The sequence below is a fragment of the Xenopus laevis genome, chromosome 1L, assembly GCF_017654675.1.
Source record: "Xenopus laevis strain J_2021 chromosome 1L, Xenopus_laevis_v10.1, whole genome shotgun sequence".
NCBI lineage: Eukaryota > Metazoa > Chordata > Amphibia > Anura > Pipidae > Xenopus > Xenopus laevis.
In genome coordinates, this window is record NC_054371.1 from 214121187 (window position 1) to 214147356 (window position 26170).

The 26170-nt window shown below is 41.9% G+C and overlaps 1 protein-coding gene across 1 annotated transcript in view; it reads left to right on the forward strand.

Moving 5' to 3' along the window:
- Positions 1-546: 546 nt before the first annotated feature.
- Positions 547-26170, forward strand: part of c9.L (complement C9 L homeolog) — a 52370-nt gene continuing 26746 nt past the window's right edge. The window contains exon 1 of the mRNA XM_018263224.2: positions 547-626. Coding sequence (XP_018118713.1) covers positions 562-626 — 65 coding nt within the window. The 5' untranslated portion in view covers positions 547-561. The remainder of the gene's footprint in view (positions 627-26170) is intronic.

The window sequence follows — 26170 nt, forward strand, 5'->3', positions numbered from 1 at the left end:
ACTAGAGTCAATAAGTTTTCCCAGTGTTCGTAGGTAAAATTAGGTACCTCGGCTTATACTCGGATCGGCTTATACTCGAGTATATACGGTACTTATTTGCTTATCTAGATTGCTTATCTAGATACATTTGATTTGTTACAAATATATCATCTTCTGTTGTGGCTGTTCTGGGCTCTCTGCCAAAAGCCAATTAAGTTAGAAATGTTGTTTCTTTTTCTGGCTGTTCGGTGCAGAGAAATAAGGGACTTTCCATTACAAATGAGGGATTGTGGGTTGAGCTGTCAAGAGGGACTGTCCCTCTAAAAACGGGACAGTTGGGAGGTATGGCTTGGACACTTTTCTATATAACAGGGAATGTAAATCTGTGCAATGGAGGCATTTCTTGTACAGAGGATCAGTGTTTTAAAACCTCCAGGCAATTGAAGCCAAAACATGTAATCTCATTGGTTTTGGTTACTCCACATTCTTTTGTGTGCTGTTAATGAATGACAAAGGATCCAGTATATATAAGTCTGCCAAAAGCTTAGCAAGTACTCTGCCCCAGAGCCTTGAGCAAGCAACATGGCCAACATATACCTAATGCTGGGACTAACTGCGTTCTGTGCATTTGTCTCCGGGGAGCCAAGGTAAGTGCTCAGTGTTTTGCCTCCAATAAGGATTAATTATATCTTATTTTGGATCAAGTGTAAAGTGCTGTTTTATTATTACAGTGAAAAGGGAAATCAAAAATCTGAATTATTTGATTAAAATGGAGTCTATGGGAGATGGCATTTCCATAATTTGGACCTTTCTGGATAAAGGGCTTCAAGATAATGGATCCCATTTCCGTACCTCTTTTATTTTCCTTCTTTAGTTTGAAATTGCACTAGAAGCCAGGCATCTCAAAAAAAATCCCAAATATTTTTGTAGTTTTTCACAGAACCCCAAGTGGTTTCAGAGAGAAGTGAATGCCCCAGCGTCTATTGACTGCCAGCTAAGCCCTTGGGGCAATTGGAGCCGGTGCGACCCTTGCACCAATCATAGGGTAAATATTTATTTCATTATTTCTATAAAACAAATATGCAAAATTGTATTTTTCCATACAAAAATTAACTGCTACCATGTTTATATATGAATACGCAATATATATTATGATAAATAAGAAATATGTTAATTATGAATGTACAATGTGATGACAGTGTTGGGAACATTTTGTTCAAATTGGCTCCTTAGAATTTTTATTTCCCTTCTAGTATCGGTCTAGGAGTGTGGAGCACTTCGGTCAGTATGGAGGGGCACCCTGTGCGGATGTCCTGGGTGACAGCCAGAGTTGCATTCCTGATGAAGATTGTATAGTAAAACCCATTTTGTTAGATGACAAAGTTAGAGGAGGTGGTGAAGTCCTCAAGAACGATTTTAAAAACGTAGGTGTAAAGTTGAGGACGAGGACTTCCAAGTTAATTTTCTCAGAGATATTACCTGAGCCATGAGCAACACTAAGGAGACAGCGGGAGCGCAGGGAGATTAATGCGTGGCTGAGAGATTGGTGTAGGGAGGAGGGTTTTGGGTTTTTGGAGAACTGGGCTGATTTCTCAGTCGGCTACAGGCTCTTTGTTAGGGTTGGACTGCACCTCAATGATGATGGTGCAGCTGTTTTGGGAGAGAAGATGGCTAGAGGGTTGGAGGAGATTGTAAACTAGGTGTGGGGGGGAGGGTTCAGTAAAAGATTCAGTGGAAGACAAGTTAAATGAGATAGTGGGCAAAGAAAGGGAAAATGGGGGAGGAGATTTGGCTGGGGATACTGTTAAGGATAGGGAGGACCACATGTCATATGTTCAATATGGTACCAGTATTAAATGCATATTTGCAAATGCAAAAATGTCTGACTGGTAAAATGGGAGAGCTGGAGGTGGTGGTGCTGGTGGGAAAATATGATGTGATTGGTGTGGCTAAAACATGGCTGAATGAGTCACATGACTGGGCAGTAAATATCAGTGGCTATAGTTTGTTTCGGAGGGACAGAGGCAATAGAAAAGGAGGAGGGGTATGTCTGTTTGTTAGGCAGGATTTAAAAGCTTATATAAAGGAGGAGGTTATGTCAGAAAATAAGGGGACAGAAGTCTTATGGGTGGAGTTCTTCACCAATTGTAAAGAATCCAAATTAATTGTAGGAGTATGCTATAGACCCCCTAATGTAAGTGAGGAGGAGGAGGCAAAGCTCCTCATGCAAATAGAAAAGGCTGCTAGTTTAGGTAAAGTAATGATAATGGGAGATTTTAATTACCCAGATATTGACTGGAGCAACAGTACTGCCAGATCAGTTAACGGGAACAAATTTATAAACTTGTTGCATGACAATTTTATGGCACAGGTTGTTGAGGAGCCAACCAGAAAAAATGCTATTCTGGATCTAGTGATCTCTAATGACCCAGAACTTATAGCAAATGTGCAAGTCATTGAACCCCTGGGTAATAGTGACCATAATGTTATATCATTTAATGTCTGGTGAAAAAAACAAAAATATACTGGGGGGGGGGAAACCATGAATTTTGCTAAAGCTAATTGTAGTGCCTTGAGGGCTGCCCTACAGAGCATGGATTGGGGCATTAGGTTTTCAGCTAAAAACACAGAACAGAAATGGTTGTCATTTAAAATGATATTAAATCATTACTGTTCTCAATTTATTCCCTTAAGAAGTAAATGTAGAAGCTCTAAGAATCATCCTATGTGGCTTAATATAGAATTAAATAAGTTAATAGGGGACAGAAGCTGCATTTAATGAATATAAACACTGTAATAAATGTTGTAAATCAGCAATCTGGAAGGCAAAGAAAGGAAATGAAGAGTTAATTGTGATAGAGGTGAAAACTAACCCTAAAAAGTTTTTTAAATATATTAATAGTAAAAAGATGCAGGTTGAGAGTGTTGCTTCATTAAATAATGGTACCAGTATGGTTGTAACAGACAGGGCCGGATTTGTGGAAAGGCCACCTAGGCCCGGGCCTAGGGTGGCAAGATTTTATGGGGGCGGCATGTTGCCCAACCACACCCACATTGGTTGAAAAACACTGGGGAAGCGCTGGAGATACAATTTCCATGAAAATTTGCACGAATAAAGGGGAGGGGACAGGGGTGACGAACGGCAGTGGGCCTAGGGGCGCCTGCAATGTAAATCCGGCCCTGGTAACAGATACAGAAAAGGCAAATATGTTAAATCAGTTCTTTTCGTCAGTGTATACAATAGAGGAGTCTGAGTTTCCAGGATCTCTTTATAGCTGCACTAATGGTTCAGCTCAATCTAGTCAGTGGCTGACTCAGGATATGATTCATAAAGCTTTAATACAAATTAATGTAACAAGGCTCCAGGGCCTGATGGCATACACCCCCGGGTTCTAAGAGAGCTTAGTTCAGTTTTAGACCAGCCCCTATTTCTGATTTTCTCAGATTCACTTTCATCTGGTATGGTGCCTATGGATTGGAGAAAAGCTGATGTTATTCCAATATTTAAAAAGGGATTATGATCTCAGCCTGGCAATTATAGGCCAGTAAGCTTGACATCTGTGGTGGGCAAAGTATTTGAAGGCTTGTTAAGGGATCACATTAAAAAATGTGTCCTAGGCAATGGCATTATGAGCAGCAATCATAATGAAGGATAGGTCATGTCAGACAAATTTGATTGCTTTTTATGATGAGGTAAGTAAGATGCTGGACAGTGGGGGGGCAGTAGAGGTTGATCTTGACAAACTGGCAATCTGGGCAGCTAAGTGGCAAATGAGATTCAATGTTGATAAATGTAAAGTCATGCACCTGGGATGTAAGAATATCCACTTATACCCTTAATGGGACTGCACTAGGCAAATCCATTATGGAAAAGGACCTTGGAGTCCTTGTAGATGATAAACTTGGCTGTAGCAAGCAATGCCAATCAGCAGCATCAAGGGCAAATAAGGTCTTGAGCTGTATTAAAAGGGGCATAGAGTCAAGGGAGGAGGGGGTCATTCTTCCACTGTATAGAGCACTGGTAAGGCCCCATCTAGAATATGCTGTACAGTTTTGGTCTCCATCACTCAAACAGAACATTATTGTATTATAGAGAGTACAGAGAAGGGCAACTAAGCTGGTGAAAGGTATTGAAAATCTTAGCTATGAGGAAAGACTGGCCAAATTGGAGATGTTCACGCTGGAGAAGAGGCGCTTAAGGGGTGATATGATAACTATTTATAAATATATAAGGGGATCGTATAATAATATCTCTAATGCTTTATTTACCAGTAGGTCTTTCCAGCTGACACAAGGTCACACATTCCGTTTAGAAGAAAAGAGGTTCCGCCTAAATATTCGGAAGGGGTTTTCTACAGTGAGAGCTGTGAAGATGTGGAATTGTCTCCCTGAATCAGTGGTACAGGCTGATACATTAGATAGGTATAAGAAGGGGTTGGATGGTGTTTAGCAAGTCAGGGAATACAGGGTTATGGAAGATAGCTCATAGTACAAGTTGATCCAGGGACTAGTCAGGAAGGAATTTTTTCCCCCTCTGAGGTAAATTGGTGAGGCTTCAGATGTTTTTTTTTTGCCTTCCTTTGGATCAACTGGCAGTTAGGCAGATATAAAAAAAAAAAAAAAGGTTGAAGTTGATGGACGTGTGTCTTTTGTCAGCCTAACTTACTATGTTATTGTGTTACTATGTGTGGAAATGATTTTAAATGTGATTTTTCAGGTAATGAATTGATACATCTATTGTTTATAACGTGCAGGTCACACATGAAGATTTCAGCTCATGGTGGCTGCTGTTTGTAGCTGACAAGAAATAATTTTTTATTGCATAATATGTGCCATTATAAACGATATGCCCTAGAGAAAGCAATGAAACATATATCCAGCCAGCTAGAGGTATTGCTATTCTTGTTACCATCCTTTACTTGCTGGTCGTTCACAACATAAAATATATATATACCAATCATCACCAAAGAGTGCACTAATAATTAGTGATGGGCGAATCTGTGCCTGAAAATTTGCGAAACGCATTGAAGTCAACGAGTGTCAAAATAATTTTGACAAGTGACAATTTGTTTTTGTTGTGCCTCATTTTTAGCATTTTCGCTAAAACATTCGCAGGTGGCAAAATGCGGAAAATTTTCCGCAAATGCATGCCTGGCGAACAAATTCACCCATCACTATGAATTATATATATAAGTCAGCAACCTGATAATACTAGAAAATTGAGTGGGAGCTCCTCCGGGTATTTAAGCAATAGCTACAAACTGGAAACTGGATGAATCCCCGTATTATTACAAAAATATCAGCAGAGTTGGACTGGGGTGGGGTCAGGGCCCACCGGGGCTGCTACATAAGGGCCAGTGTCGGACTGGCCCGGCGGGACACCGGGAAAATACCCGGTGGGCCCCGACCCTTAATGGGCCCCCGCCGGGCCAGACACCTCTCCAGATATCTTTTAAAAAGTTTCCCTCCCGCACTCCCGCAGCGCCGATCAGCGCAGCGCCTTCTGCGCATGCGCCAGGCGCCTTCACGCTGGTGCGCCAAGCGGCGCCTTTGTGTGCGCGCGCTCAGCGCGTCGCAGTAGGGGTTGGGGGGCGGGTCGGAAGGGGCCCTGGACAGTAGTCCCGGTGGGCCCCGGGCCCCCCAGTCCGACCCTGATAAGGGCCCCCACACCCTCCCAAGGACCCCCCTTCCCAGTCGCAAATCCCTCTCCCGCCTCCCTTGCAGGTGCTTACCTACTTGTCATCTTTATGCAATCAGGCGGGAGGGCGGAGGTCAGGAGCGGAGGGGAGAAGGTCAGGCTCTGTGGAGTGGGTCTGGGCCGATGGGGCCCACCAGGTTTTTTCCCGGCGTCCCACCGGCCCAGTCTGACGCTGAAGATCAGTGACACATGAGATCTAATATAAACACCAAAGTACCCGGGTACTGAGGGAATAGTAGTCCAGTGTGACCACTGCCTAACATTGTTTAGTAAGGGACCCCCCATTTCTTTAGTCCACTAGAAAACATTAAACCTGCATATGATACACAAAATTCAAATACATAAAAAACGAGAATATAATAAGGGATCTCAAGGCACAGGGAGTCACACAATATGTAACAAGGATGGTAGATGAGAATCCTTGTTCTGATCTTTTTATAAAAAAAATGTACCCTATATACTCGAGTATAAGCCGAGGTACCTAATTTTACCTCCAAAAACTGGGAAAGCGTATTGACTCGAGTATAAGCCGAGGGTGAGAAATGCAGCAGCTTCTGGTAAGTTTCAATCAAAAAATTGAGGGTTTCTGCTCCCATTGGAGGTGCCGGCGTCTGGTTTTTGGATGGCGGCGACCATTCTTGGACGCCGGCGAATATTCTTGGAGACTATTCTTCGACGCCGGCGACTATTCTTGGATGCCGGCGACTATTCTTAGGCGCCGGCGACTATTCTTAGACCATTTATGCGCTTGACCCGAGTATAAGCCGAGGTACAGTTTTTCAGCATATTTTGGGGGCTGAAAAACTCGGCTTATACTCGAGTATATACGGTAAGTATATTTATGTTTTTAATGTGGTAATAAAATTATATATATATATATATATATATATATATATATATCTCACAGCCCCAATGGATGACATAATTTAAGGTCCCCATCAAGCACATAAACAATATAGCAAATTTCATCAGGTGACAGTTAACCTTAATGTTTTATTGTTTAACCTTATTGTGTATTTTTACGACATGTTTTTATCACACAGCTGGTATGCACAGAGGCATGTAACACTAACCACTGCACCATCACACTAACATGGGCCTTAAAAGGGCTATACAATAGCAGATGTGGTTGGGCATTTTGCCTGATTTTGACTGTTGATTATTGATGGGCAAATTTCTCCCGTTTCACTTCACCGAAAAATTTGTGAATTTGCGAAATGGCAAAAAAAATCACAGAAAAATCGTGAAAATCGGAAAGGTTCACGAAAAAAACCTGAAAATCGCAAATAGACGAAAAAGTCCATCACGTCAATTTTGACGCTGGCGTTAAAGTCAATGGGTGTCCGAATAGTGTTGACATGCGGTGATTTTGACGCAAGCAACTTTTCAGATGAGCGTCCAGAATTTTTTGATGCCGACGAATTTTCACGGGAGATTCGCAAATTTATTTGCCAGTGGCAAAACGCTTAAAAACGCCTCCGATTTGTGCCAGGCCAATTTATTCGCCCATCACTACTGTTGTTTTTTCTGACTTTACTATCCTTCCTTTTTGTTATAAATGGGGCTTTTCGGGTAAATTTCCAATGATGATCCTGTAGTTCTGTTGGATCACAGTCCAACTGCCCAAACTGAACTTCTTATATCCTGAGGCTTCTTCTTGGCAATTGTATGGGGCAATGGCAGATGCAGATCAGATTGTTCAGGACATTGACTTGCCCAAGTTAATCAATGCTATTTGGCCACCCATTTGGATGACTCTCCTGCCTACCTAACAATCAGTAGAGTAGGTCTTAAAGGGGTTGTTCACCATTAAATTAACTTTTAGTATGATATAGAGAGTGATATTCTGAGACAATTTGCAATTGGTTGTCATTTTTTATTATTTGTGGTTTTTAAATTATTTAGCTTTTTATTCAGCAGTTCTCCAGTTTGCAAGTTCAGCAATTTGGTTGCAAGGGATCAAATTAGCCTAAGAACCATGCATGAATACTGGAATATGAATAGGAGAGGGCCTGAAAAGAAAGATGAGTAATACAAAGTAGCAATAACAATACATTTGTAGCCTTACAGAGCATTCGTTTTTGTGACCCCCCCATTTGAAAGCTGGAAAGAGGCAAATAACTGTAGCACATATTTGGCTGTTATTTAGTCAAATACACACTAGTGTGATAGAGCATTGGCTACACACAACCCTCTTTCACCAGGATGGGCTATCGCAAAAATGGAAAAACAAGTGCTGATGTTGTTGAACTACAACTTACTACTGCCAAAAATACTCAAAAATAGAGTTGGACGCCAGGGGTTCTTTGCAAAACAGTAGAACAGGATTTATTTAAAACAAAATGCCACAGGGATTGTAATACTCAAACAAGAGGTAGCCACAGAACATCTCCAAGTACATTCACAGGTGTAGCAGAGACAGCATATAGACACACCACACTAGGCATAGCCCAAAGGAGTTGAGAGATCACCTTCCCGGATTTCAGTACCTGGTGTGGCTTGGACCCCCACAGCAGACTTGGAACAGGGTTACACCATAGCCTGATTCCCTCATCACTACTGCAGTCCCTTCACTACAGGCAAAGCAAAGCCTGGGGGAGAGCTACTCCCTTCTATCCTCCTAGTTGGAGCTTGAGCTGCTCTTTCTCACTAGCCTCACTCTCTCTATTACAGGAGCTACACTCAGTGGCGTAACTACCGAGGAAGCAGACCGGTACAGGGGGCCCGGTGGGGCCTGCTTCCTCAGTAGTATGCGCAGCGCAGCAGTACCAGCCAGACAAACTTGCTTTCAACGCGCAGAGGCAGACTGCCGCCTTTGGCCAATCATTAAATACGTTTTGGTTGGCGCGTCACTTTAATTTTACACACAGCCCCGAGCAGAGCTGTTCATGTAAGTATCACACGGGGTGCCTGGAAGTTCCTCCCTGTTCCTCCAGCCTGATAAAATATCGCATAGGGAACTTCATTTCCCAGTTTGTCTTGCTGCTGGGCGGCTAGTACTTAGCATAATATAGCATTCTTCCCTGCTGATGTGTGAGGGAGCTGCCTCTGTTGAGCATTGAATCGCGTGCCCCCCCCTTTCCTTCTGTGTAGGGATGTCGCGGACTGTTCGCCCGCGAACTAATTCGCGCGAACATCAACTGTTCGCGTCCGCCGAATGTTCGCGAACGTCGCGCGACGTTCGCCAATTTGGGTTCGCCTTAGCTGGCGCTTATTTTTGCCCTCTCACCCCAGACCAGCAGATACATGGCAGCCAATCAGGAAGCTCTCCCTCCTGGACCACCCCCACACCCCCTGGACCACTCCCCTTCCATATATAAACTGAAGCCCTGCAGCGTTTTTTCATTCTGCCTGTGTGTGCTTGGAAGAGCTAGTGTAGGGAGAGAGCTGTTTAGTGATTTGAGGGACAGTTGATAGTAACTTTGCTGGCTAGTAATCTACTTGATACTGCTCTGTATTGTAGGGACAGAACTCTGCAGGGATTTGAGGGACATTTTAGGTTAGGTAGCTTTGCTGGCTAGTAATCTACCTTCTACTGCAGTGCTCTGTATGTAGCTGCTGTGGGCACTGCTTCTGATCTCATCTGCTGACTGCTGCCTGTAACCCAATAGTCCTTGTAAGGACTGCTTTTATTTTCTTTTTTGTTTTTTTTACTTTGCTACTGTAAGAGCCCAGTGCTATTAGTCTAGCTGTGTTGGGGAGTGGGACTGGTGTGCTGCTCCTCCTAGTAGTTCACCACTACCAGCACCAACCAGAGTCAAAATTGTTACAAAGTATCTTATTTGCACCTGTTAGCTGTTCTGAGCTCCCTGCCAAAAGCTAATTAAGTTAGAAACTGTTTTTTTTCTGGCTGTTCAGTGCAGAGAAAAGAGGGACTTTCCAGTACAAAAGAGGGACAGGGGGTTGAGTGGTCAAAAGAGGGACAGTTGGGAGGTATGCAAGTGCCACCTAGCTGTGTGAGCTTTTTCACATTCTGTCTAAATAACAATAATAATTCCGTGTCCGTAAACATCACCTGAGTGATGTTTTTACAGCAGCAGTATCCACTAATGTATACGTTTCCCTTGCAGGCATTGTTTGCCCAGTCTTTAACCAAGTGCCACCTAGCTGTGTGAGCTTTTTCACTTTCCCTGTCCAGAAACATCACCTGAGTGACGTAGTGTGATTTCTGCCCTTTACAGCACAAAAGGCAGCGCTGTGTCAACAATGTATTTTTCAGATACATTTTTGCCCTTGATCCCCCTCTGGCATGCCACTGTCCAGGTCGTTGCACCCTTTAAACAACTTTAAAATCATTTTTCTGGCCAGAAATGTCTTTTCTAGCTTTTAAAATTCGCCTTCCCATTGAAGTCTATGGGGTTCGCAACGTTCGCGAACCGTTCGCATTTTTGGACGCAAGTTCGCGAATATGTTCGCGAACATTTTTTCCGCCGTTCGCTACATCCCTACTTCTGTGCAACAGACACTTTACACTCCTTAGAGGCGCAGCCCTTTGTAAAGACTCCACAGTCTCGTCTAGGCTGCAAGGAAGGAACATGGAATAATTTCTTTCTTCTTTTTTTTTCTTTTAAACGCCATATTGCAGAAATTATGTGAAGCAGAAGAAGGTAAGGCATTTTACTTTTCAAGTGGTGGATTTATGGCTAATCTCTAATTCTACTGCACTGGACCTTCATATCACTAACATTAAGAGAAGTATAGGGCTGTCACAAGCATTAGGATGTTCTTTTACAATGTGAATAGAATAACTTGCATACAATGGACATTTTTAATAACTGGAGCAGTTTACATGGTCAAGTCTATATAATGTATTCTGTAAAATAGTCCTAACTCTTTCCTGGGGGCTCTGTGCCTTCCGCGCTAGGACTGCCGTGCCCTTTCCGTGTGGGCCACTCATGTTCATTGAGCTGCTTGTCATACTGCCTGCGCCATCTGTGCAACTCCAACCAGCGTTTCCACGGGATCTGTGAGGCGCACGGTGTGACATGCAATGCATGCTGGGAGGAGGTAGGATAGGGTGGCAGTGCATGCTGGGAGCTGGTAGGATGGACTGGCCATGCATGCTGGGAGGGGCAGGCTAGGGTGGCAGTGCATGCTGGGGGAGTCAGTGGGAGGAGCCCTTAGGTGGTATAAGTTTGGCTTTATTCTAACAAGACTGAACTAGACTGTAGCTGGTACGATCAAATGATTTAAACTGGGGCCCCTATAGAGCAATCTGTGCAGGGGCTAGGGATGTAGCGAACTGCCGATTTGGTGTTCGAACTTCGAACACCCGCTAAAATCGTTCGATTCGAACGATCGAAGGATTTTAATCGTTCGATCGAACGATTTTCATTCGAATCGAACGATCGAAGCATTCGATCGAATGCTTTCCATTGGATCGAATGCTTACAATCGTTCGAACGAATGGAAATCGTTCGATTTTTAGCGGTCAAGGAATTCGAATGGTCGAACGATTTGTATTTGAACCGAACGCGAACGCAAAATGCAAACGTTGCGCGACGTTCGCGAACATTCGGCGGACGCGAACGGTCGAAGTTTGCGCGAACAAGTTAGCCGGCGAACAGTTCGCTACATCCCTAGCAGGAGCCCCTTCCATGTTCTCTCCTGTATGTCTTTATGCTGTGAGTAGAGTTGCCACCTTTTCTGGATAAAATATATTTACCTTTCCCTATTAATAACATTGGGATCAACCACCATTTTTACAGGCCTTCTATAATTCGAGGGTATTTATATGTGAAATTGCTACTGTGCCATCCTTATATAGTTCTGGGGTATTTATACATGGAATCGCTACCGTGCCATCCTTCTATGAATCCTGGGGATATTATACATGAAATTCTCCCACTATTTTGTGCAGAGGGGGCCCTGAAAATTTTTTGCAGCGGGGCCCTGGCATCCAAAGTTACGCCACTGATTCTGACGTTGTGTTCTTGTAACATTTTAAGTGCCCATGAGATCAGTTGTTTTTGTCTCTTACAGCCCAGTCCTATTTATTCTCTTATTCCAACTGACATTAAAGGTGCCCAAACAAAGGCACGAAATCTGGAGAGAGCCATTGAAGAATACATTGATGAGTACAGTGTCTGCAAGTGCCAACCTTGTCAAAATGGAGGAAAAGCCATGGTGATCGACGGAGAGTGTATTTGTAACTGCCCGCTACACTATGAAGGTGTGGCATGTCAGAATATAAAAGCAGAGGCCTTTTTAGGTAAGTCATTTAATTCTGTTACATGTTATTTAGCCTCTAGTTTTAACTCTGTTGGGAAAATAATCTTAAAGGAAACGTAACATTAAACAATTAAAGTGTTATAAAGTAATGAAAATATCACGTACTGTTGCCCTGCACCAGTAAGGGCACTCGCTAAGATTAGGGGAGATTTAGTCGACCAGCAACAAATCGCCTCTTCTTCAAGCGACTAATCTCCCCGAAAAGCCTAGAATGTAAATCGCCAGCGGGGTGGCACGCTGAGCGGTTCGTTTTCCGAAGTTGCCTCACAAGGAAATTTCAGGCGACTTCGGAAAATTAATCGTTCCGAGTGCCATTCTGCCGGCGATTTAGATTCCAGCCAGCAGGAAAGCTTTTCAGGGTGATTAGTCTCCCGAAGAAGATGCAATTAGTTGCCGGGCGACTCAGTCTCTCCGAATCTTCCTGTGTGTCTCTGCCCTAAAACGGATGTGTTTGCTTTAGAAACACTACTATAGTTTATATAAACAAGCTGCTGTGTACAATGGCGGAAATATAAAAAAGTCTATATGGCACAGGTTAAATAGAGGATAACAGATGACACCATTATGTACTACAGAGTTTATCTGCTGTGTAACCTGAGATTTTTCTCCTTTGAATGGCTGCTCCTATTGCTACACAGCAGCTTATTTATATAAACAATAGTAGTGTTTCTGAAGCAAACACATCAGTTTTACCAGTGCAGGGCAACACTACATTATATTTTTATTACAAAACAATTAATTTTTTAATGTTACTGTTCCTTTAACCCTCTTGGGGTCCTTTGAATGTGTAGATGGGTCAGATGACTCTTTTCTGCTCTTTTCTAAGCACAGCAACTTCCGAAGACTTTCCTCTTCCTCTGAAACTTTCCCCCTGACTGTCAGGCAAAATCAGACAGTAGGGGGCACTGTTATTTCAGTTTCATTATATTAGTAGGGTAAAAACTGCTAATATACTGAAAACATAAAGACAAGTATAATAGTAAAAATGATAAATGGAAATTTTATTTTATTCATTATATTTTATCATTTTTATAATTATACATTATTATAATATAAAATTAATAAAAATCTAATTAAAAAATAATGAATGTAAATTGCAACAGTGCTCAGAAGAGAACAATTTTAAAATGTTTTATTTGTTTGGGGAGTTTATATTTCCTTTAATGGAGGCTATCCTACTCTAAAGAAATATGGAACACTGTGCAGGTACTGAAGGTCAACTGTCTTATCAGGAAGCCTAATCTACCAATACAGAAAGACACCAACCTTAATAAATACATGAATTTTCTAATTCTAGGCCTTGAGAGGTGATTGTGGTAGAATTGAAGTCCAGATGAATGTTGTTTAAAAGTCTCTCATAATCTTGTGAGCAGGAAGGCTATTTGGAGATATAAATATGATCATGACTAACACTGAGGAGAACACCAGGTAAACATGAATTTCTTGTTATCCACAGAGCCAAAAGAGCCCATTGATGGTGGATGGGGATGTTGGACTGTTTCACCTAATTGCGTTAATGGAGATTTGACTGCCACCCGCAAATGTGACAACCCAGTTCCACAAGAGGGCGGTAAAACATGTCATGGGTCACAGACCAAAACAATCCCATGTGAAAAATAAGAAAAGAGCTCTTGGTCATCCATCACCCACTTTGAATGGGCGATATCGGACTGTCCGATCATGGGCCCTAGTGCAGGAGTACAGGTGGTCAGATAGTGTGACCGCAACAGATGCGGTCCATGATCCCATTAGCCCTGCCCAACTTTTGGCCAGATATCGATCGGGGAAGCCTGTATATGGCCACCTTGTGAAGAGTTCACATTCACAGATTTGGAGAATGGCATTACAAGCAGTGATCAGCATGGCATTATTATGGACGGATCATGTCAAGCAGATTTACTTGCATATTCTGATGTAGGAAGTTGGACTGTAAGAAAGCATTAGACGTGACTTAGATTTTGCCAAAGTTTTTGATACACTGCTACAGATATGTTTTCTACCTAAATGAAGGTCTTAGCAGTAGGGTTGCCAAACAGGAGTCCTCTCATGAGCTTGGTACCAGTGAGGGGTTAGATCTCTACAAAGTGGGGGGGCTTAACCAGAAATAAGTGTTAATTGGGTGTGTAGCCGTTAGGGCATGGCCAGGAAGCAAAATTGGGACCCATGATTTGTAAGGAAGCAATACTTGGTGTTTTTTTCTAAGAGGACTAGACCCATCAGATCAGTGATGCAAAATGTGTTAGGAGGGATGAGCTCAGGAACCATGGAGCATGGAGGTACCTCTGTGTTTTTGTTAAGGTAAATTTCTTTTCACAATATACAAATATGCAACATGCAAAAGCTACTCTGAGAAAATCTCTGCTATTTCTCAAAGAGAAGTCACCACAGTACAGCAAGAAGAAAAAAAGAGAAGTGTCTGAAGCATTCCCACGGCACATGGTTTAAAATAGCTCTTTTGGGAAGGGAAATTAGAAATGTTGCTGAGTCTATAGAACAGCAAGGAAATGTACAGATATCGGGGACAATTTAAGCCAATATCATTTAATATGCAGTATGAGGCAAGTGGAACTACATTTAAGTGTGGAAATTCAATATCATTATAATATAATATAGGAATGCATTTGCTAACATTAAACAGGAAAGACTTGAGGAACTGCTTGCTTCCTAAAATAGGACTAATCCCAAAAAGGTTTTGTAAGTACTGTATATGTAGATTGATAGTGTGGCTCGACGAAACTTTCACTGAAAAAGCAAATGTGCTTAATCCATTATTTTATTCAATGTACTGTATACCATAGAGGAGTCCAGGACCAACTCTGTAAATGTATTTATGGCTCAGCTTAAACAAGTTGTCAGTGACTGACGCCGGTTATGTACTTAAATGCTTAAAGGGGTTGTTCACCTTCAGTTCAGTTGTTTAAAGATTGTTCCCCAGAAATAAATACTTTTTTCAATTACTTTCCATTATTTGTATTTTCCTGTTTTTCCAAAATCTAAATTTAAAGTTGAATGTTCCTGTCTCTGGTGTTTGAGTCTGACAGTTCAGTAATTCAGGTGCAGACTCTAAACTGTTACAATTTGCTCCATTAGTTGATCCATTTCTCCGTAGTGATGGGCGAATTTATTCGCCAGGCGCGAATTCGCGGCGAATTTGCGCGATTCGCCGCCAGCGAATAAATTTGCGAAACGCCCGCAAAAATTCGCGGCGTAAAAAACGGGCGCCGGCGCCAAAAACGGGCGCCGGCGTCGAAAAAAACGGGCGCCGGCGTCAAAAACGGGCACCGGCGTCGAAAACGAGACGCCGGCGCCGTTTCGCGAATTTTTCGTCGTTTCGCGAAATTCGCGCGAAATTCGCGAATTTTTCGGCGAAACGCCGCAAATTCGCCCATCACTATTTCTCAGCAGCATCTCTGGAGTATTAGCAACTATTGTATTGTTTCTAACAGTTATTGAAACCCATCGATTCTGCTCAGCAGGGACAAAGATAAGAAACGTATCAACTAAATGTATCAATTTAGAACAGTTTACAGGGTCTGCGACCCCCCCTCCCAGAGCTGCTTTAGAACGTGAAAAAATACACTTTACACTTCAATATTAGAAATACGGTGACACACGGAAAATAGAATGTAATTGGAGAAAGTCGTTATTTCTGGAGATCTACATGAAAACAAGTAGTTGTTGAAGGTGAACAACCCCTTTAAGCAAAATGAATATAAACAACACCCTGGGCCCTGATGGAATACACCCTTAAAGGAACAGTAAGACCAAAAATAAAAGTTTATTAAAAGTGTTTTAAAGTAATTTAAATATGATGTACTAATGCCCGCATTGGCAAAAGGGATGTGTTTGCTTCAAAAAGACTACTATAGTGCTGTCCAACTTATGTGGAACCACGGGCAGGAATTTTTGTTGGTGGAGGGCCAATAATAGAAGCCAGTATTGGCCACTCCTTTTTTAAAATCACACCCACTTTAAATCAGACCCATGTTACCACCAGAACTTTTAAGACTATATCCACATTAATGGTGGTAGCACATAAAAAAGCAAATGGTTGGTGCTCACTGCAGGCAGGGGCGCTCCACCAATGAGGCGAGTTGAGACACTCGCCTCATGCGGCAGCGCCCCCCTGGTTACCAGGGGCGGCAAAAATGCCGCTCCTGGTAACTAAGAGCCGAATTTCCGGTTTTCAACCCGGAAATTCGGCTCTTCTAGTGCAGAGAGCGCAAACGCGCTCTCTGCACTAGCGTCGTGCAGCGCCCCGACCCCCTCCTGCGCAGAAAATGTGAGCGCCGTGAGGAGGGGTCGGGGCGGCAACGGAAGGCCGCCTCAGGCGGCATAAAGGCGCGGATCGGCGCTGACTGCAGGGATATTACTTATCATATGTGAAGAATTGAAGTTATATTAAATCATACCCTTATATCCATATGCCTCCTCCTCCCCCTGTGGAAAACAGAGCACATGATTAAACCCCATGGGGACCCTCTAACAAGTGTTTCCAAATGCTAACAAACTTCCCACCTCCCACAGGCAGTGTAGGGCAGGCAGAGTATGGCACACACAGGGAGCATAGGACAGGCAGAGTATTGCACACACAGGCAGTGTAGAGCAGGCAGAGTATGGCACACACAGGTAGTGTAGGACAGACAGAGTATGGCACACACAGGCAGTGTAGAGCAGGCAGAGTATGACACGCTCAGGCAATGTAGAGCAGGCAGAGTATAGCACACACAGGTAGTGTAGGACAGGCAGAGTATGGCACACACAGGCAGTGTAGAGCAGGCAGAGTATGGCACACACATGCAGTGTAGGACAGGCAGAGTATGGCACACACATGCAGTGTAGGACAGGCAGAGTATGGCACACACAGGCAGTGTAGAGCAGGCAGAGTATGACACAATCAGGCAGTGTAGAGCAGGCAGAGTATAGCACATACATGCAGTGTAGGACAGGCAGAGTATGGCACACACGGGCAGTGTAGGACAGGCAGAGTATGACACACATAGGTAGGGTAGAGCAGACACAGGCAGAGCAGGACAAGAGACAGGGAAACCTATCAAGACTTCTTTTGGATGAACAGTCCTTTACTATGTACAGTCAGACAATGCCAGTGCTGCTCCTACAGTCCATATGAACAGGTGAATAATGTGGGCACTGACAGTGTGAAGTGTGTCTGAAGTGTGAACAATGCAGGTTATAGGTGTGAACAAAATATGGGATTACAAGTGTGAACAATGCAGGGTTTTTACATCTTGAATTTGAGGTGTGAACAATGCAGGGGCCAGTTGATCTCAGTTCTGATACCTTTTGAATCTTACACAAAGTATATACAACAGAAGGAGGATACCCTTAATTGCTTACACAAAGGTAAGCAATCACAGCAGTCAGACTTTAATGGAGGGCAACACAATGGGGGTGCCGCAGGCCGCAGTTGGACTGCTGTCTTACATTCACCTACTTCCCACCCATAAGTATGTAGTAGCATTACATCTCTTTACTCTCCATTCTGACTTATAGCCCAGGGGCTATTAGGATTAGTGCTTTGTGTGATTTTTTTGCATTTCCACCTTCATGATAAATGAGTCCCTCTGTGCAGTTTTGTACTAAACCCACAATATTCAGTCTGGTCATTTTGAACTATAGATGTGAATCAGTGTATCGGTTAAAACAGATAATTTTGCCTGATTATTTTTTAAAAACAAATCCAGCTGATTAATACAGGTATGGGAAAGGTTGTCTCCCATAGACTCCATTATAATCAAATAATCCAAAAAAATTTATTTCCTTTTCTCTGTAATAATAAAACAGTAGCTTGTACTTGATCCCAACTGAGATATAATTAATCCTTATTGGAAGCAAAACCAGCCTATTGGGTTTATTTCATGTTTACTTGATTTTCTAGTAGACTTAAGGTATGAAGATCCAAATTACAGAAAGATCCATTATCAAGAAAACCCCAGGTCCCAAGCATTCTGTCCCATACCTGTACAAGATTTGGTGTTACCCATGCAACTGTAACTAACCAAACTGTAACCATGCTTTTTGCATGACTAGCTTAACCAACCATGTGCTTCATGTAGTGATTAAATCAAAGTCAGTCCAGTTGCTCTTGTAGCATACATAAAACTACATGGTGCACACATAGGGTGTTATTTACAAAACTCCAAATGCAAAAATCAAGAAAAAAAGTAGTGATTTTCTTTTTATAAAATCAGACTTTTAAAAAATCACGAATTTTTGGAATTAAACCCAGAGAATGGAAAAGCCAGAATCTAAAAATCCAGCATCTCAGACCTATCGAGGTTGCATATAAGTCAATGGGAGAAGTCCCAATGATTTTTTGATGTGCGCTGGGTTTCGTGCGATACCCCGGAGTTTTCAGCCAAAAAATCGGATGAAAAAAACGCGAAAATCAGATTTTTTTTCCCGAACAGCAAATTTTTGGAAAAATGTAATAATAAATAAGCACAAAAAAAAACAAAACAGAGTTAATTTGACCAGAGTTTGTAGCAGAAAATATTGAGATAAATAAATTTGCCTCGGAGGGGAGAACAATTCCTGTTGTGCTTTTGCTCGTTTCATACAAAGTATTGGTGTACAGTCACAAACGTAAGGATATTCTGAAGTACCATAACTGGAACACTTACATAAAGCTAGGAAGCAGAACTATGCTTCAACCAGTGTTTTATTTATACAAAAAAAACATGACATGTTGTGGGCATGGCAGCACTTTATCAAGACTTTTGTTAAGGTAGTGATTCCTAACCAGTGGCCTGTGAGCAACATGTTACCCTTGGATGTTATCAGTGGCCTCAAAGCAGGAGCTTATTTTTGAATTCCAGGCTTGGAGGTAAGTTTTGGTTGTATAAAACACAGGTGTACTGTCAAACAGTCTTCTGTAGTCTGTCAGTCCACATAGGGACTACCAAATAGCCCATCACAGTCATTATTCGGCATCCCAAAGAACTTTTTCATGCTTGTGTTGCTCCCCAACTCTCTTTTTTACATTTGAATGTGGCTCACAGGTTGGGGATTGTCAAAAGGATAACATTTGCTTGTTAAGGTTTGGGGCTTAGCTAATTGCCGCAGGCCTCAGTTATTAACGGTGATGCATTGTTCTATACGTTATAGACCAAATTACCAAACACAGCACATGGTAAGTCTTATTAATAATAGCTGCTGCAAGTACCTTGTGCCAACCAGTGCACCCTATAGATAGTGCCGCCCCCACACAGACACTCTGTATTCATCAGATTGGCACAGGTTTTTGCACTCCATTCTAGCAAGAGGCAATTAATGAAAACATGGCGGTTTGCCAAATAAATGAGCCCATTGGCCTTATGGCAGGCTCGATCTACAAGACTGAGTCTTTCCCTATGGCAGTTCTGGGATAGCCTTGACCGGAAAGAAGCACGTGTTCCACTAATAAAATGCCTAGCCTAAACTGCCATTACCACCCAATACCTAGTGATCCAAACATACACAGTTTAAAGTATAGGTTGTGTGCCATGTAAGGACCAGAAACCCCCAGAAATGCAAGATACATCACCAAACATGCCAAAAAAATAGTGAGAAGACCATGTATGGAGTGTCATGTCAGGCCAGTCATGGTAGAAGAAGCTGTTCATTGTTTGAAAACACTATTCATTCTGTGACTTTATACACAAGGAGAGCTTGCCTCTGGCTATGTACCTTATTTACTGGAAGCCCTAGTGCTTATAATAAAGCATTTGTCTAAATGACCCCTGGCTCTGTATTTATAGGAAATCTGATACTTTTAGTAAAGCAGCCTTTGATGTGCAATTACTATAAAGCTGCCACTCATAGTAAAGTAATTGTATCCCCAGGTATAGTTGTGTGTATTATGACCCTGGACTGCCACATTCCTAGGAGACAATACAAAGCAACAATAACAATCAGGACATCTTTCTAAAAGCTAAACATAAAAGAGAGCTGAGAGTATTTTTCATTGTAACTAAATCTGATAATTTTCCATTTAAGACAATTCCAAAAAACGATTTACTACATTTTAAATGCTTTTTTTTCTATGCCTGCTGGGGAAAAACGAATAGTAGAACAATCCAAGAAGTACTCACACACCCTGGCCCTCCCGAAAGGTAGAGATCCCTGGTGCACAGCAAAATGGAGGAAACGGCAACCTCACGATCCAATGGCGACAAGAAGTTCCCCGGCACACAGGTAATGCAAGCAGGTTATACCTTGCTAAGTGTTTATTGCAGCATGCCACGAATAGTACCACGATCCTTCAAGACACAGGAAGGACTTTTTGGGATTGGTAAATCTGTAAGTTTATTACAAGTATGAGGCCTGTTTTACAGAATGCTCGGGACCAGGGGTTTTTTCGGATAATGGATCTTTCTGTAGTTTTGATCTTCATACCGTAAATCTACTACAAAATAATGAAAACATTAAATAAACCCAATAGGCTGGTTTTGTCTCCAATAAGGATTTATTATATCTTAGTTGGGATCAAGTACAAGCTACTGTTTTATTATTACAGAGAACATTTTCTGATTATTTGGATAAAATGGAGACTATGGGAGTCGGCCATTGCGTAATTCAGAGCTTTCTGGATAACGGGTTTCAAGATAACGGATCCCATACCTGTAGACAGGGTTTTATTCAAACGATCTCCACCTGTGTAGCTGCTCCTTTAGAGGTCACACCAGTCAGACCAGAATAAATACTTTAAACGATGATGTGTAGGATGGAGCACAAAGTACGCAGACTCTGCTGCAAAGTTTTTTTATTTAACACAACGGGGCACATTTACTTAGCTTGAGTGAAGTATTCGAATGAAAAAAAAATTGAATTTTTTTTGGGTACTTCGACCATCGAATAGGCTACCTTCGACTTCGACTTTGAATCAAACGATTCGAACTAAAAATCGTTCGACTATCAACCATTCGATAGTCGAAGTACTGTCTCTTTAAAAAAAACTTTGACTACCTACTTCGCCACTTAAAACCTACCGAGCACTAATGTTAGCCTATGGGGACCTTCCCCATAAGCTTTCATAGCTTCGTTCGATCGATGGATTAAAATCCTTTGAATCGTTCGATTTGAAGGATTTAATCGTTCGGTTGATCGATTTATCCTTCAATGTTCGATCGAAGTAAATGCGGTAAATGCTTCGACTTCGAAGTCGAAGGATTTTATTTCGATGGTTGAATAGCAAGGATTAATTAACCCTCGATATTCAACCCTTAGTAAATGTGCCCCAACATGTTTCGGATCAGCAAGGATCCTTTTTCAAGTGTAAAATACAAATGCCAAAAACCACCTTCTAAGCCCAAACCCACACTATTACTCCTCCCTTTGTGACATCATATGCTGTTCAAAAAAAGTAGTTTCTTAATCGCTGATTACGGTGAAACTTGATTCCCCAGTCCAACAAACTGTGTTTGTCCACCTAAAGAAATCATATTTTAGGTAACGATTACGTTTGAAACATTATACACACTGCAACAATAAAATATTATAACAGTTAAAAAATGGTATCAAAATAGATAGACTTTAATAAATACTTGTAACAAACGTTGCAAAAGATAAAACCAGTACAATAACTTACTATTTCGCTATTGAGGAATCAAACTTGAAAAATAATTATTACTCTCGTTGGAGTCTACCTACCATTTACATCCAAAACTGTGTCACTCTATAGAGTGACAGTATCATTTATATCTGTCCATTAGACAGTATTAATTTCTAACTTCATTTATACATTATATAATTTAGGCAAGTACATTAGGGTCAGTAAATAAAATATATCTTACCGTACCCACATATTTGATCAATAAATTCTAAGAAATAAGAGACGGTCTCATAGGAGTCTGGAAAAGGAAAGTTTTTTATATAAATTAGTAGTCTTTATAAAAAGCATTTCACGCGCCACGCCTCATTCAAACCTTTGGGGGCTGGCGCATTTAATTTCAAAATCCATTTGGCCTCTCTCTGGAGCATTCTCTGCTTGAAATGACCTCCCCTATTCAGTGTTTGTACTGCCTCCAGCACTGCCCATTGAAGTTGGTCATGCGTATGTTTAGCTGCATTAAAGTGGCGGGCCACTGCCGTATCAGTCTGTGTATTTTGTTTAAAAGTACGGATATCATTCCTTTATTCCAGTTTTAACTCTCCTAGTAGTTTGACCAACGTAAACATACTTTAAGGGATACTGTCATGGGAAAACGTTTTTTTTTCAAAAACATCAGTTAATAGTGCTGCTCCAGTAGAATTCTGCACTGAAATTCATTTCTCAAAAGAACAAACAGATTTTTTTACATTCAATTTTGAAATCTAACATGAGGCTAGACATATTGTCAGTTTCCCAGCTGCCCCAGCCATGTGACTTGTGCATGCACTTGATGAAACTACTTTCTGGCAGGCTGTTATTTCTAGGGGTGGGCGAATTTGACCCGTTTCATTTCGCCAAAAATTCGCCGCCGGCGAAATGTCACGGACGCCCATTAAAGTCTATGTGCGTCCAAAAAATTTTGTCGTTTGGCAAAATTGTTTTGACAAGCATCTTTTTTTTTGACGCACGATGCCATACAAGTCTATGGGCGTCATTTTTGCGACGAAACATGGCGAAAAATTCGCCCATCCCTAGTTATTTCTCTACTTAATTTAACTGAATTAGTCTCAGTGGGAATTGGCTTTTACTATTGAGTGCTGTTCTTAGATCTACCAGGGAGCTGTTATCTTGTGTTAGGGAGCTGCTATCTGGTTACCTTCCCATTAGTGATGTGTGGGCCGACCCGATACCCGCAGGTTCCGGTTTTATAGTCTTGCGTCTGCCCGCGGGTCTATAAAAGGACCCCAGAAGCGCGGGTGTGGGTGGGCGCGGGTTGGAGAGGGCGGGTTAGGGTTGGGTGTGGATCAGGAAAACCCTGACCCGCACATCACTACTTCCCATTGTACTTATTTTAGGCTGCTGGGGGGGGAAGGGAAGGGGTGATATCACTCCAACTTGCAGTACAGCAGTAAAGAGTGACTGAAGTTTATCAGAACACAAGTCACATGACTGAGGACAGCTGGGAAACTGGCAAAATGTCTAGCCCTGTTTCAGATTTCAAAACTGAATATAAAAAAATCTGTTTGCTCTTTTGAAAAATGGATTTAGTGCAGAATTCTGCTGGAGCAGCACTATTAACTGATGTGTTTTGAAAAAAACATGTTTTCCATGAGAGTATCCCTTTAATTCTCATCCATAGGATGAAAAAAAATCTAAAGCCTCAAGAAGAAAAATAGTTTCATGACTTCAAAAGGTCAATTGGGGCAAATTCACCTGCGAAGGCTTCGCCACACTTGGTGCCACTTCGCCAGGCAACAATTCGCTACCACTACACTAATTCACTAAAATGTGAAATTGTGTCTCTGCAGCTGAATGCTGGTGATGTTTTGCTAGCTTTAATTCGTCAGTGCGAACTATCGCTAACGTTCATATATGCCTAGCGAAACAGTGTTAGTACACTTATGATTAGGTCAATTTAAATAGGGTGGGTACATATAGGTCGTATAGATAACTTTATTAGAGATGTTGGTGGTGGCAACTTATTACACATGTCCAAGGAAGCAAAATAAAGACAAAAGAGATCCTCTCATGCCCTAGACATGAGCCCACCCTAAAACAAATGTGGCATGCCCGTGCCTAGGGTGGCAGGATTTTAGGGGTGGCATGCTGCCCAACCACACCCACATTGGCTCACAAACACTGTGGATGCACAGGAGATACAATCATTTTTCTAAATTTCCTGTGCGCAATTCCCCATTGCTCTGGTCCCGATGATGAAAATTTGCGGGAATTAAGGGAAAGGGACAGGGGCGGGTCAAGGGTGGGTAAATTCAGCCGTGCATGCCCCTCAAATGATAATGTAGGGATGTGTAAAATAGCCACACCTAGTATTATTGTCAGGCAGTCCCTCAATGTTATGGACACCTAACTGGGTCCTTAAATACAGTTGGGAGGGGTACTGTTTGGGGGTACTTTCTGCTCTAAGCTATGCCCCCTGCTACTTCTCACAGTGACCAGCAGATGGCACTCTGCTAGGATATAAAAGGCTCTGAAGTCATGCTTTCAGTGTCCATTTTGTGCTGGCTCTGACCTGAACAGGCAAGTAGAGCCCTGTGGAACCTAGACAGGTTTAGTAAGAATAGGCTACTCACCATTATAGGTCACTCTTGGAGTGACAGACAGACAGGTTATTTAGCTGAGCACCTAAAGGCTCCGTCAGAGGGATTAAGATCCCGGGTACTAATAGCCCAGAAGTAGGGACTAAGTGTATAGGAACAGGGTAGATAGATTCCCCTCAGGTTCCACTTAGGGAAAAGGCTGAAAGCTGGGTGTACCTTTATTGCTGCGGAGCACGTCCTCTTGCCTGTGGGGACTATTACTGACCGTATGGTGCTGTGAGTATTGCCTATTCAATGTGATGCCAAATCCTGTCATGCTCTATTGTATACTCCACTGAGGGTTGTGTATGTTCAATAAATCAGTTTCATGTTTAAGTTATAAGAACCACTGGCGCCCAATTATTATACCCTGAATTCAGTTACAGTTGCACGACACCCTGCCTCCACACCGTTGCGAGGTCTCACTCCTTAAGATTACAGGTCTCATCCGGGGCACATTTATTGGGAGTGGAGCTCAATAGTAGTGTACAATACACACAATTTACTATAGCGCTACAATAAAAAAAATGTAATAGTTACTTTTAAAGACAATCCCACTTTAAAATATGAAAAAACACCAGAGTTTTTTAAAAAATTCTATGAGTTTACGGCATACAGGATATGATGTCACTGACATAAGATTGAGGAGGATGTAGTTTCAGGTCTAAGTTAGCGAAGGAAACTCTGGTGAAAGAGGTAACGTTCTGTAAAATTCGCACTTTAGGGACTTTGCATAGTAACGATCATTCGCCTAAGCGAAAGTTTGCCTGGTGATTGGCCGAGAAACTGCGCTAATGTATCTAACAATACAAAGAGGGTGAGAATTTCACAACTTCACTGTTCTCTAGTGATGGGCGAATTTATTCGCCAGGCGCGAATTTGCGACGAATTTGCGCGATTCGCCACCAACGAATAAATTCGCGAAACGCCCGCGAAAATTCGCGCCAAAAATTCGCTGGAGTCAAAAAAAAATTTTCTGAAAAAACGGACATCGGCGCCAAAAACGGGCAGCGGCGTCGAAAAAACGGGCGCCGGCGTCAAAAACGAGACGCCGGTGCAAATTCGCTAATTTTTCGGGCGAAACGGTGCAAATTCGCCCATCACTACTGTTCTCCCCATCTCTCATCATGAAGACAGAACTTCCATCTTCCAATGTGAATGAAAGGATCTACAGTATAATTGCAGTCTAAACCATCTTGTTGTCCAATAAAGACTTTTTAATTGAATTCATTCTATATACATAATTATCATATTTTCCCTCTTCTACAGTGTAAATAATACCAACATGGTTAGCCATTTTATAGCTAGACACTGTGGGGGTTATTTACCTAACTCCGAATGCAAAAATCACGAAAAACTTGTGATTTTTTTTTTATAAAATCTGACTTTTAAAAAATCACGAATTTTTCAGAATTTATTGAACCCCGAGGATGGAAAAGTCTGAATCTGAAAATCCGGCATCTCAGACCTGTCGAGGTTGCATATAAGTCAATGGGAGAAGTCCCAATGATTTTTAGATGTGCGCTGGGTTTTTGGCAGTACCCCGAAGTTTTCTGAGTTTTCGGGCAAAATTCTGAGTTTTCAGGTGAAAAATCGGGAAACTCAGATGAAAGATCCGAAAAAATCATCAAAATCTGAATTTTTCACGTTTTTTTTCAGATTTTTTCCCACAAACAAAATTTCAGTTTTTTTCCAGCAAATATTGAGATAAATTCGGACTTTGATAAATAACCCCTGGAGTGTTCACATTTCAGGTTTTATATCAATGTATTAGACTGTTGTCATTTTTCTCTTTAAAGGAAACCTGTCACTTTTTTGCTGACAGAAGGGGGGTGATTCACTAAGGGTCGAATATCGAGGGTTAATTAACCCTCCATATTCGACTGGGAATTGAAATCCTTCGACTTCGAATATCGAAGTCGAAGGATTTAGTGCGGATAGTACAATCGTACGATCGAAGGATTATTCCTTCGATCGAACGATAAAATCCTTTGAATCGAACGATTTGAAGGATTTAAATTCAACGATCGAAGGAATATCCTTCGATAAAAAAAAGTTAGGCAAGCCTATGGG